Here is a 14,385-nt window from a genome sequence, read left to right on the forward strand (position 1 = left end):
TCACTCGACTCGGCGATCCAACCCTCTCCCCTTTTACACCAGGGAGCTGCCCGAGTTAACCCTTCAAAAACCCGGGTTTTAGCTCCGGTGTAAAAAGGGTATAATATTGCCCAGCAGTTAAACAAAAAGTTGCAATGACTACATTGTTAAGATGCGGCCTGTGTAATATACCTGGGTGTACCATTGTTTTACAGATCAATAAACCTTGCCCATCACAAGAAGCACTTCATTAAAATGCTGGAAGGTGTTTTTGAAATTTGTTGTCACATTAAAATGTCATAGAGAGCACCACTAATTTGCTAAGACTGCTAGTCCTATATAGAGTCACAGGCACAAGCAATATACTATGCAGGTTGTTCTCCTGTAACAATAACAACAAAAATTTGTTAAATAAAAAAAAAGTTTATTTCAGTTGAAAAAAAAATAAAAGAAAAAAAGTTTAGGTGTGAATGAAGCCAATATACACGGCATGTTATGTTTTATTTGGCCATTTTCCCAGACCTCTGCTTTATTACACACACTTCAACAGGCTAACAGTGAAATTTACTGGTACAATGGCAAATATATTCTCCATTGTTCCTCTAAACCACTATATTACACATGGGAAAACAATACACAGTTTGATTTAATAAGGACTTTGAATAGTATTTAGCGTGTACAGAGAATCTAAATTGTGTGTAACTTATTAGGGAGAGATTTATACTCACTTGTAAAGAGGACAAGTGAAGTCGTTGCCGATAGTAATCAATCAATCAGATTCCAGCTATCATTTATCTAGTACATTCTATAAAATGATAGCTAGAAGCTGATTGGTTACTACGGGTAACACCTCCACTTGTACTCTTTAGAATGCTTGATAAATCTCCCCAAGTAATATGCTGGTTTTCACATGAAGAGATGAGAAACGAAGGACGTGTCATGATTTGGATACAAAGGTTTTGGATCATCATTATCATCTTCAATGTTTATTTATAAGGAGCAACAAAACTAATCAGCAGGGGGCAGTCAAGAGTACAAATCATCTACTATATAAAAGCAAAAATTTGTCCTTCTGTCTTTCTATGCAAATCCACAGTTTACAAGACAAGATCGTGAAATTTTACATACAAGCGTATTAAAACACGGCCGAGACAACTAAAAAAATTTGAAATCAAAATTACTGTTAATTTTTAATTCATTAAAAAACACAATTTTTTCTGGATGCTCATTGTGGGGCCTTGCTCTCAGTACTGCTGTCTGCTGCCTCCAGTGGTGATATTTAAGAACTTTCTTATCTCTACTATTTATACTATTTCTGTCCTTCTGACTTTCTATACAAATCCACAGTTTACAAGCCAAGATCGTGAAATTTTACATACGAGCGTATTAAAACACGCCCGAGGCAACTAAAAAAATTTTATATTGAAATTAATTACTGTTAATTTGTAATTAATTAAAAATCACTATTTTGGCTGTACGCTCATTGTGGGGCCTCACGGCACATGGGTAGGGCCTCGGAGCGAGCGTTTTGTGTTGTCATTTTCTTAATGTTTATTATTGACGAGAGTTTGTAACTGAATTCACTCCATAAAGTCAAAATGAGTTCAAACAAGGCTGATTAAGGATGTACAGACAGGGAGCAGAGGCTAGACATTGTTCTGTTTGTGAGACATACTGGCCTTCCCTCCCGATTTGGCCGGGAGCCTCCTGAAAATCGGGTGCTGAGCCGGCCCCCTGGAAAGACAGGCAAGCCTCCTGGCCCCCCGGCGACCCGTCTGGCCATCCCCCCCCAATTACAATATAAACCCCGGCAGCAGGGGTGTGGTGACACGATTTGCGCTGAATCGCATCATTGTGGCCCGCCCCCTGCTTCACATTGCTGTTATGTCGTTAATATGGACATTGTGAAAAGGGGGTGGGATCACGATGACGCAATCGCGCTGTCACACCCCATGCCCCCTTTTGCCATGACACGATCCCCACCATGGAAGCCCAACAGCTCCCTGGAAGGAGGGAGATAAATGTCGGTAAGAATGTTGTGAGAGCTTACAGGGAGAGATTTACCAAATCTTGGAGAAAGATAAAGTGGAGAGAGATCAATTACAAACCAATCAGCTTCTGTCATGTTACAGGCTGTGCTAGAAAAATTTCAGAATCTGTTTGGTTGGTACTATATCTCTCTTCACTTTATCTCTCTCCAAGATTTAATCTCCCCCATAATCTAAGGAGAATGGACTATTGGTACTATTGGGGCGGGGAAAGGATGTGGAGTGTAGCTGACAGAACAAAAAGAAAGTTGTATCAGGTAAGGTAGGATAGGCAATAGAGAAGAGGTGCGCTTTGAGAGAGCAGAGGAGATGCTGTCGAAGCTGGATAATTGGCTGAGACAGAATCAGTTTAAAAAATGAGATTGGAACGACGCCATCTTGTGAATGGCAACAAGACACCATTTTAAAAATGAGATCTGCACGACTCCATTTTGCGAATGGCCGCCCAGCACCATTTTAGAGAAACTCGCACTAAAGTACATATGGCAATGCTATAATTAGCATCATGCGATCGCATATTTCACCATACTCCCATACACACATTAAAATACGCACATTAGCGAATGCATAATACCCCGCGTACGGACGCTATTTATTAGCTTCATGCGTACGCATCTGCCCCAAGTTAAAAGTCCTCACTACATAAATCTAACTAGCGTCTTTTCCCAAACCCCTAATACTTACACACTGCACACTCACATAAAAGGTTCCATAGCTTCAAAGTGTAATATTCAAGGTTTATTCATGTATTACTAATGTTGTGAAATAAAGACTATTTGATATCTAAGGTTTAGTACATGATAAGCAAACTGTGTTTGGTGTTGTACTGATCTACTCTGTCTCAACAGCTTTGCGGTGTCATTGGTGAGAAGATCGCAACATGCGTTCGCTACTTATGGACTGTAGAGAGTTAAAACACTAAAATGTACTATGTAATGTTAGCAGCTTAGATTTGCATGCGGCGGGAAAAAGGAGACAAAAGGCTGTTGGAGGCTGACCTGTGTCCATTTGAATCGACCTGTTAAATCTCCTGTAACAGAAGCACCGTGACGGAGAACCAATGGAATCATGCCAAACTTGCCTATTGTATTGCTTATCCCTGTAAGGGTATATATGTGCTCTCAGACCCCAACCTGGAGTCTTCTTGCTGATGCTGTTGACGGAGGTTTCTTGTTGATGCCGGTAACTGGTCCCAGAGCGCGTGCGTATTTAATAACTGTACCTTGGGTCTGTATGATTTCTTTGCGCTAAATTGTCTTTAGATCATAGCGTGTAATCTACTGTATTTATGTTGAATAATAACCTTTGTGCGTTGGAAACACATTTCAAAGTCTGAAGGCATTTATTTACGGTATGACAGCGTACGCAAATAGCGACAATTCTAGAAGGTATAGGCAGAATTTAGAAGGTATAGGCAGGAGCGTTTAGAGGTTTAAATCCAGTATCATTAATGCTTAGGTCGGAGACAGATCAAAGAGGACGAGTCTATCATGTGATGAGGTTAGAGATGTGAGAAGGGGAAGAGTCAAGAAGTCTTTGAAGGTGAAGGTGTCAGGTTGCAGCTTAGGATCAGCTTAGGATCAGCCGTTACTCACCCCAGCGTCGGCTTCCCCTGATTTCTCAAGCGGTCAGACGTCTGGTGCGGCGCCATCTGATGCACTGAGGATTATGCCTAGGGACTGTGTGGACATATGTTGCTCTGTGATTTAGTAACTGCGGGTGCCGTCATGGACGCAGCCATGACAGTCTTCATCATATGACTGACCTCTACCCAATGGTAGCCTAGTTGTTGTCAGCTGACACTGTCCTCCAATGGACCGCTACCTTAGGGTATTTAGCTGGGCTCTGGACAACAGGAAGTTGCCTGTACAACGTCGTTACTACTGGTGCATGCTTGCCGTTGCTTCGTTCCAGGTTCGTTGCTCCTTTCCTCTTACGAGTGTTATGCCTCTACTCCTCAAAGTGATTCTCCTGTGCCGGAGGTGCATCTGTGTTCTCAGCCTGTGTACTCAGTACAACTCCCGAGTACAACACAAGTGTCACTCTCCTGAGCCAACGGTGCGTCTGGGTTCTCAGCATGTGTACTCAGTATAACATCCGAGTACTGCCCAAGTGTCCCTCTCCTGTGCCAGTGGTGCATCTGGGTTCTCAGCACGTGTACTCAGTACACCAATCAAGTACTACCCTAAGTTTCACTCTCCTGTGCCAGTGGTCCATCTAGGTCTGCAGTGGGCCTTATCCATTTCCATCCAGTATACTTTTCCTGGAAGTTATTCTGTTGTGCCAATACAGTACCAGCAAAATCCAGGATTCTCACTAGTGCTTCACACTGAAGTACATTCTCCTGGGCCTCCTCGGTGTTACATTCCTCCATTTCCCACATGTATTAGATACCTGACCAAAGGGCCACGACCTGCTTGCTGGGTGGAGCTTAAACCCATATACCGCTTGGAGGGGTCACTGGTGAACACCTAACAGCAAGTTAGACTCCGTGCCTTTGGTCAGGTCTCGTCAACATCCAATACTTGTGGATGAGGAGGAAATACATCCAGGCCCCTAGCCTCCGATTCCTTCCTCAACCCAGGACCTCAGCTTTCAGTTCCTCAGAAGGAGATCCTCCTGAGCAGACCATGACAGAAGGCCTAAATTGAACTCTGGAGGTAATTTGGCATGAGCAATCAGTGCAGGGAATTGTAGAGTGTATGTGGAACCATGAGAGAAGACAATCGTTATCACTGCAGCTTTTAGGACCAAGGGAAAGATAGGTGAAGGGAAGGCCAGATACCAGGAGGTTTGAACAGTCAAGGGGTAATTAAAAAATAATGTATTTGAGTTTTTATAACACTCAGCATAAGAAAGGGGCATATTCTGGCAATGTCTGGCGACGGGGTTTGTTCATCTTACAAACTCATTTACCACCATGCCCAATAATGATACAATACATTGCCTGATAACAGCTGCGATATTGAAGCCTATGGGCGGGATGCACGATCCTCTATTATGCAGTCAAACCCCTAAAAAATGCAGTTTTCTGGGGTCTGACCACATTTCTAATATGCACTAAGCTAGACGGTGGGCAACACCACTTTCAGATGGCGTTGACCAATAGAAGCCTATAGGCTTCTTTTCTACTTCAGCACTAAGAGGGATCCAATCCCAGTGCCCCCTGCGGTGCACATGGCGTTCTGCGCATGCGCAGAGGGACTTCTGGGTCATAAACCCAGAAGTCCCTGTATCACAAAGGACAGCTTTTATTGGGAGAGCTGTCCTTTGCGATTTTCTTAATGCATACCGGTATTATTAACGCCGACATACATGTATTGAGTAGCGGGATGGATGCTTGATGCATTCTGCCCTTTCTGTGGCAAGAAGTCCATAATATTTCCTGCTCCAAAAAGCTCAATCAAGCTCCAAGCTGCACCACAGACTACAGGTGCCCATACAGCTACGGCCCCGATTCCCCGTTCAATCGATCTGACCCAATTCGCGGATCGGTGATCATTGATGATCAGCGATCTGTCGGCCGAAAATGTCGGCGATCTGTCAGGGAAATTCAACATGTAAAAAATCAAGAGAGATTTTTCAATATGTTGAATTTTCCCAATTGCACTGCCCCGGTACCGGCAGAACGGGCACTCAGACACAGATGTATGGGGCCCTTTACATGACATTGCAAGTATTTTCAACTTCCTAAAATGTTTACAAATAGATTTATGAATGTTAGCATTTTCTTATAAAGCAGTCTGTAGTTTAGGTGTCTGCTTCCTTCTGAACCGCAGTGTCCCCGGTCATTATGAATAAAAGTGCAGGACCAGTTAACTGCACATACACGGCATACGTTTAGCACTCACTGCAGTACTGGGAGGTTGACGCACTCCATTATGTATTTTTATGTTACAGACTAAACTGAATTTTTCGAGTTTGACTTCATGACAAGTTTGTGATTTGTTTGCTGCTTTACACACATTATGAAGAAAATTCCTCTGCCCATGTTTTTGTGATGGAAAATGATTTATATTGTAATTATAGTTTAGAACTTTTTGAGGAAAGAAAAAGCTAAAATAACTGGATATGTCCTTTTTCCCTCCAGATGGACAGTCTTAATTGAAAATAAAATGAACAATCATAACTATATTCAACATAAGTAACATTGCTCTATTAAAGCAAGTGAGCTATGACCCGGAGCCACCAACCACACACTAACTGTAATGTGTCTGTGCCCTCACCTGTGGCCCCCAGCTCCTTTCTGCTTTATTGCTAGGTTTGTTTGTCTGTTATAAGTTGTAACACTTGTGTAAAATGAGATCAGTATGAAATACCGCTGGACAAATCGGGTCAAATCCCGATGCCGGAAGACCGTCAGTGAAGATCCCAACAAGGTAAGTAAATTAACTATTTCTAACCCTCTCCCCCCCTAACCCTCCTTTAGGGGTGCCTAGCCCTAACCCCCCCCCTAGTGCCTAACTCTAACCTCCCCCTTGTAAGTGCCTAAACCTAACTCCCCCTCCCCGCAGCCTAAACGTAACCCTCCCGGGGGGGGGGTTCCTAACCCTAACCTACACCAGGGGGTGCCTAACCCTAACCCCCCCCTTACTCTAACCATCCCGGGGGGTGCCTAACCCTAAGTCCCCCCCAGGAGCCCCTAACAGAACCCTCCCCCCCCCCGCATCTGTCCACGCCCACCGCCCGGCTTACCTTCGTTCGGTATGCTGAGCGTCGGGCTCCCGAAGTAGGGATAATGATAGGCGTCGGGATTTCAACACCTATCATTAGACCCCTGCCGGGATTTGACAGTCGGGAAGCCGTCGGTCGGTGTTTTGACAGTCGGCTTCCTGACTACATCCCGTTTAAAATGCCTGCTGATATGTTACCACAGACAATTAATTAAATGTAATGTTTTGACCCAGTGTTCAGTGCTCTCTTGAATGTCTGAACTTTGTAGTACCAGTCTGTGGGGCGATTCAATTGTTTTAGTGCAACCGATCGCCCGTCATATACTAAAACAACAACAAAAAATTGGCACCATCCACGTCCTCTTTTCCCATTTATTAAAGCTGGCCTCTGTCAGTGCTATACAATGTTTTCATTTTACTTCCAAATGACTGAGCTAAACATTTAAAAGTCAGATCATTAATTCCCAGGAGATGGTTTATATTTCACCCTAACGTATGCGACTTGCTGGGCTATATTCCATTAAACCAATACTGCTAACAAATATCTGTACATAGATACCCACACCACTGTCTTTGGAATTGAATTTTACCCCATTTAACCTTAGATGTATGGGCTCATTGAGTAACTTGTGATTGTTGTGTAAGTCTGCAATACAATTATGTCAAAGTTCAAAGCTAAGGGTGAGCTCACATTCTTGTAAATACTGTGCTGCATATTACTTAACCTTTTATTGTTAAACACAACTTTAATATATATTAAACATAAGGAATGTGAGAATGATAGAAAAAGAGCCAAAGAAAACTTCCAAACAGACACAAGCTGATCTCCAAGGTCAAGGTATGTCAGTGTCTGATCTACCATCCTATGTTTTCTGGGAGAATGTCCTTTAGACAGTCAAAATTGGAGCCAACTCAGCTCTATGTTCACAGGCAAAAAATTTTAACTTTCAAATATAAGAACAGTAGTCCCTACTGTGACACCTGGAGGAGGCTCATTTATGTTTTGGTGCTGCTTTTGGTGCCTTGAATCAGTGCATGGCACAGTGAAATATCAAGACTATTAAGGCATTCTGGAGCTAAACATACTGCCCAGTGTCAGAAAGTTCTGTCTCAGTTGAAGGTCATAGGTCCTCCAACAGGCTAATGATCGAAAAGATCATTAGCGGCCACATCTAGGGAGGTTCTATACAGTCCCATGGACTTTAAACTTCTTAATTATATTTGCAACTTTAGTCACAGGAATATCAAACTGATTGGAGATTGGCTCAAAGTCTTTACCTTTAACGTGTTTGTTTATAATACTACTTTTATACCTAAATTCCAGGTTTGACCCAGAGGGTAGAACAGGGGGCCTGATTCAGAGCCGGACGCTATTTGCGGACGGTCGTTCTGAAAAAGGGTCCGGATATTTAAATAGAGCGCTCGCTCTTTGCGGTCTGTTGACGCCTCTATGTCTGAACGAGCGAACAAAACATGCGCTCGCTATTTTGTAAAGATGCCCCCTGGCCGCTCGCATCATACGTCATCTCCGCTATTTATTAGATTAATCGAGTACATCGAAAGGCGTATGAACTGCTCGCTATTCTTGTGGTAGCATTTTCCTACCGCAATCATGCGAGCAGTTCAGGCTAAAAGACAACCAAGTGACGTGGTCGATGACGCTGCTTTGTTAATTATGCACACCCTTAAAACGCCCGTTTTGACCGTTTGGCACGCCTGCGTTCAGATCTCCACTCCCCGTTTTCAAGCACCTTCCCCTGTTACCACCCACAAACGCCTCATTCTGTCACTGAAATCAGCAGGCATTCGCTATTTTGCGAGCACAGGATTTCCGACTGCACTGACTGGTTGGCGCATGCGCATTACAACCCATACGCATGCGCAGATGTGCGAACATCGCTCGGAGCGAACGAGCGGCCGCTTACGAGCGGCTCTGAATCAGGCCCAGGGTTCCAAACCGGATCAGACCGGAATTTAGCTGGCGCCGACCCAGGATACTCCCAAGTCGGCGCCGTTCACACCGGAGCCGTGTCTGCAGTAACTCGGCTTTTCCGGCGTTGAAGTGGACGCTTGGAGATGACGTCATCTCCAAGCGCCACTGAAGCCGGCCAATCGGCAGGCATGCGGCACAGTCCAGGTCATCGTGACCCCGATCACGCCGTTACACTGCAGGGTTTCACGGGTTACTCCCGTGTAAAACCCTGCAAGTTACCTGGGTTGGAATGCCGGGTCACTCCACCCAGGAATCCAACCCTGCAATAACCCGGGTTTTAGTTCTGGTGTAAAAGGGGTATAACTGTCTAAAGCTGCATACACACGTAAAGATTTTCTGTCCAACCATCCAACTAGTTAATTGGTTGGATTGAAAATCTGGTAATTTATGGGAGTAACTGATGATCAGCAATTTGCTCCTAAATGCCAGAAAACAGATGAAAATGGTCATCAGACAAGTTTGTTAAATGTTTGATCTAAACAATTTGTTCAAACAACAGCTTTTGTCCATTTTCCGGCGTTTGGGGAGCAAATTGCTGATTGTCATTTGCTTTCATACTTTACCAGATTTTCATTCCAACCAATCATCTAGTTGGATGGTTGGACAGAAAATCTTTACGTGTGTGTACCCAGCTTTACTAATCTCCTCAAACAACTCTCTCCTTTGCTTTTCCTGGTCCGTGCTCAGGGCCTGATTCAGAGCCGGACGCTCTGACAGAGCGCTCGCTCTTAATCAGGGCCGGCCTTCCGTTTTTTTAGAGCGGCCTCCTGGTCGCTCGCATAGCTGTGGGTGACCACCCACAGCTATAGTGAGCGGCCAGGAAGATGGTCGCGATGGTCAAGACCATCGCGACCATCGGGCTTGCGACGAGACCCTTGTGGTAGGGTCTCGTTGCCGCAAGCCCTAGAGTGCTTTCGGCTCAAACAGAGCCGAAAGCACTCCCACTGACATCACTTGTGATGTCAGTGGGGCCAGCCACAGACGGTAGGTGTTCCGATGGGAACGTCTCCGTCTGGGCAGCCACACCCCCGGCCCGCCCACCAAGGGGGGCGTGCTGTCACTCAACATCGACAGCACGTCCCCTTTGGTACGAGACCCGGAGCAACGGTTTGCCCGTCGCTATCCGGGTCTCGCGCATGCGCACGACAGAGCCGGCTCCATCGTGCGCATGCGCACTGGGCCACCATCGACGCGCTTGCGAGCGTTCAGCGCTCGCGAGCAGGTCTGAATCAGGCCCTCAGTGTGTTGGACATAATAAAACCAAACAGAGTGACTACTTTTCTCCATTTAAATAGGCTGAATGACTGATTAGAAGATTGAAGACATGTGTGATGCTAATTCAAGAAAGCAATTACTTTGAATATCACTATAATCCAATTATGTATTATCCAATTATTATATTATAGGGGACACCAACAAATCTGCCCAGGGAATTTTAGAATTTATTTGGAGAATAAGCAATAATTATCTCTTATCACAGTTTCTTTGATTTATTCTATGACATAGTAAAGGCATGCAGGTATACATGAGATAATAGCTTTAGTTTCAACACTTTTCAAGAGGAATGAAGTTATCTTTCAATAAGCAGTAAGGGTACCAACAAATTTGTCCACATCTGTACAAATTCAGGTTTATGACAAGGTAAATGTGTCAGCATATATATTTTTGGATTCAGGTTAGTAGTATATTTTTTTAAACTTGTACTTTTTAACTCTACATATCAAATAAAAGAGGAGACTCTCCTCCTAGAAAAAATTAGTCCACAGGACACTGGAAGGCGGAGATAGAAACTCTGAAATCCAAAATGTACTAAAAACTGTAGTGGCAGGCCCCTGTCCTGTTGGGTTGTCCCCTTTATAAAAAATGGACCTGTATGCAGGGGCGTAGGGAGAGCGGCTCCAGTGGAGCGCAAGCTCCAGGCGCCGCAGGTGTCCAGAGGCGCCGTGCGCTGCTGTCTACCCAGCAGCCTTACTGACAGCCTGCCGAGTGCCAGCATTGAACAGTGAGCGCTGGCCTCTGAAGCGATCAGAGGCTAAGGAAGCCTCCGATCGCTTCAGAGGCCAGCGTTCCCAGTGATGCAGTGCGCGGGTGACGTCATGACATCACCCGCACGCTGAGGAGCCGGCGCGCTGGATATAGTTAGTCCAGTCAGGGCGGCAGTGGCAATGACAGCACAGACGATGGCCGTGATGGAACAGGTAAGTAATGGGGGGCGGCGAGAGGGGGCAGAACTACAGGTGGGGGGGCAGAACTACAGGGGCACTGCATATGGGCACTACTACAGGGGTCACAGTATGGGGGGGCAAAACTACAGGGGAACAACTTTAAGAGGCACCACTACAGGGGGCACTGCATATGGGCACCACAACAGGGGGCATTGCATATGGGCACCACTACAAAGAGGAACTTTATATGGGCACTACTACAGGGGGTACAGTATGGGGGGACACTACTTTAAGGGGCACAACTACAGGGGGCACTGCATATTGGCACAACAGGGGGCATTGAATATGGGCACCACTACAAGGGGCATTGCATATTGGGACTACTACAGGGAGCACTAGATATGGGCACCACTACAGGCGGCTGCCCCTAATCTTTATTTTTATTTATCTTTACTTTAATCCCATATGGACCCGCCTCCTCCCTGGAACACTTGAGGGGGGTGCCATAGCATGCACGTGCTCCGGGTGCTCTGGCTACACGCTACTCCTCTGCCTGTAGCGATAGTTCAAGATCTACAGTTTAAAAAAATCTGCTAAATATTATAACATTAATAATATTATATTATATTATAATAATTCAATTTACAAAAGAGATTGGACAAAGATCTAAAGCTAGGTACACACTTAATACTTTCGATGCAATTTTACTTTTGATCACAGTCACGTTCGGAAGTCACGTTCAAAGTGCTGATTCATGGGTACACAACTTTACAATCTAACTTGCGATCCAGGAAAATCATCTATCTAAAATATCTGCTGAAGGCAGGGCTGCTGCTGGAGGAGTATGGGCAGAAGCATCAGACAGAACGGTCGGCAGAGCGTATTCACTGCACTATTTGTCCGATATTGTACCATCTAATCAGATGAAAATTAAACTGCACATAAAACCTGATCCTTTCATGCGAACAGTTTTCTTCTGAGAAAACATGATGGAATGTGTGTACACACTCTTATAAGATTTCGGATGAATGGTTTGGGAATCGAAAGAATTGAATTGGTGTTTACCAAACTTAATTAATCAACTTATAATCACATTATAAAATGTGGAAGAACATCACTTTATCAATTATTCCATGGCATTATGATAGTCTAGCTTTAGCCTGAATCCCTGCTCACAGTTTTGTACTATGTAACCCTACGCCTGCTTTAATATATTTCAATTAATATACAGTAATGCTTCAGAAAAAAAATATATTTATAATTAAAATACTTATGAAAAATGTTTAACAGTAGTGCATCTTCTAAGTACATGGTACACTAATGCCAGCCTCCAAGTTAATCAGTCTTAAGAACTCAAGAGTTCTCAATGATTTATATTTACATAGGGGCAGCGTTCAAAGATAATTAAAAGGCCAATTTGTATACTTGTATATGGCAAATAACAGCTGCACGTGGCTTTTTCTATGGGATAAAGACACTTGTCCATATGTAGAGCTGGTAACAGGGTCACTTTGATAATAATGATCATGAAAATAAAATATATATTTTTCTAAAATGAGACACTGTATGACAATAAAATGTGATCATCATCAGTTAGCAGGGAGGCTTGTTATTAGAGCTGTTGGAAGTCCTATTGTATATATGCACATTTTGAAATGTAACAAAAATATATTTTTTAATAACTATACAATCTACTGACATTCCTATATCCTGAACAGGGTAATACACTGAAACCTTTCGTAGCTTGGTAAAGATTTGTGCTAAGGATATTGTGCCACACACTCTATGGGATCCATTCATCATCATTTAATTTCTACAAAGGCAGGTGAAAATTTTAAATTTTCACCTACTTTTGTATAAATTAAGGATCAGGGCTATTCATTATGAAGGTAATGCAGGAGATATCACTGATCAGCCCCGATCTGTCCCGCTAGTATGGGGACCTAAATTAATCAGCCTCCGAAAATACAATATTTTCCAAGCTTGACTGCGGGAGCATTCGCCATCTTCAGAAGTAGTTTCCTCTGGCACCCCTGCTCCTTCCCTACATCGGGGCTTTGTGAGACTATGTGAGGCCCAGTTCACGCAGGCGCACTAGCACTGCCGAGTCATACTGTTCACTGCTACGAAAGTCCAAAAATCAGCTGTGTCCGCACCAGAGCAATGTCAAATTACTCCGATGAATTTGTATCTACAGCTGCTACTCGCAGCTAGTTGGACACTTAATTATCAGGGGACCGCCCACCCCCCGATAATTAACATAATGAATGGATTCCTATATACCATATGAGCTAGCTCTGTGAATCCTTGATCACCTCCAATATTTGTGCTGCGTCAGCCATTAACAATATCTATGCATGGTATTCTCAGCCATATGGGGCCACGTGAGCATCCCTAATCATTTCCAAAAAGTTGGCTCCCATGCTCTACATAATATTAAGGAGGTATTCAATGTTCGGCGAGAGGTGCCAGTGTTACAACTGTACCTCGTGACCATTAACATCACAGATATTTCCTCTCAATCCATTTCGGTGTTCGGGGACCTAAATTATCGATGATGTGTGTAGCAACAAAATGCAACCGCATATGACTGATAATTGAAAACCCCTCATAGAAAGGAATGGCAAAACATTGCTACTAAAGCGTCAAAGCACTTTTATTGGTACTGTCCCTATGACAGTTAATGCATTGATTCATGTATTCTATTGTTTACAATATTATACTGTACGTATTTCAATGCGCTTACATCAGTCACAAACTGTGTGTTCCCAATCCCATCCTGATAACTATCACATCTAGGCCAATCATAGCATCTGACTACAGCACAGCTTGTGTCTGGTACTAGAAACATCTGAACACACATCTGGAATAAATATCCTCTCTAATACAGCAAGCTATGCAACATGTGGCTCTCCAAGAGTTGTGGAGGATTACTGCAGGTAAGGCATTGTGGAATTTGTAGTTTCACACATCAGTCACAATTTTCCAACCTCTGCTATAAAGCATGTCACACTTACACTTACCTCCTCCAAAGAACAGTGGGTGCACCAGCAGGATGAGAAGATGCCTCCATAGTTCTGCGTACATCTCTTCTATAGACCCTGGGGGCACTGTCAGGTACACCAGCACCCACTCCAGGAGACAGTGTAACACACAACCCAGGTGGGAACTACCACATCACAGCAGAATCACAACACAGTGCAACAACACAGTGCAACACACACACAGAGATCAACACTACAATGAAGACCTAACAACACAAAACAATGAATTCTGCAGCCCCAACATTTACACTGTAACAAACAAACTACTGGAAAAATAACATTATGCTGCAGAGCAGTAGCTCTTTCGTGACAATATCTAGGCAACATGCAAATGTGTTATATCAAATTTACAAGACAACAACATCTACAAACTGAAAAGTGAATGTATACAGCTGGAGAGTAACAGTACATCTGACGCAGGTGACTGTGGCTGGTGACCGGGACAGACAGAACTAGTGCAGGTTAGTTACAATGGTACAGGTT

The 14,385-nt window shown here is 43.9% G+C and overlaps 1 protein-coding gene across 1 annotated transcript in view; it reads right to left on the reverse strand.

Annotated features, from left to right (window-relative positions):
* MERTK (MER proto-oncogene, tyrosine kinase) overlaps positions 1 to 14,144 on the reverse strand; it is a 120,289-nt gene extending 106,145 nt beyond the window's left edge. The window contains exon 1 of the mRNA XM_088477379.1: positions 13,882 to 14,144. Coding sequence (XP_088333505.1) covers positions 13,882 to 13,945 — 64 coding nt within the window. The 5' untranslated portion in view covers positions 13,946 to 14,144. The remainder of the gene's footprint in view (positions 1 to 13,881) is intronic.
* Positions 14,145 to 14,385: the final 241 nt, after the last annotated feature.

Source organism: Taudactylus pleione, unplaced genomic scaffold (assembly GCF_031769625.1).
Source record: "Taudactylus pleione unplaced genomic scaffold, aTauple2 ptg000201l, whole genome shotgun sequence".
Classification (NCBI taxonomy): domain Eukaryota; kingdom Metazoa; phylum Chordata; class Amphibia; order Anura; family Myobatrachidae; genus Taudactylus; species Taudactylus pleione.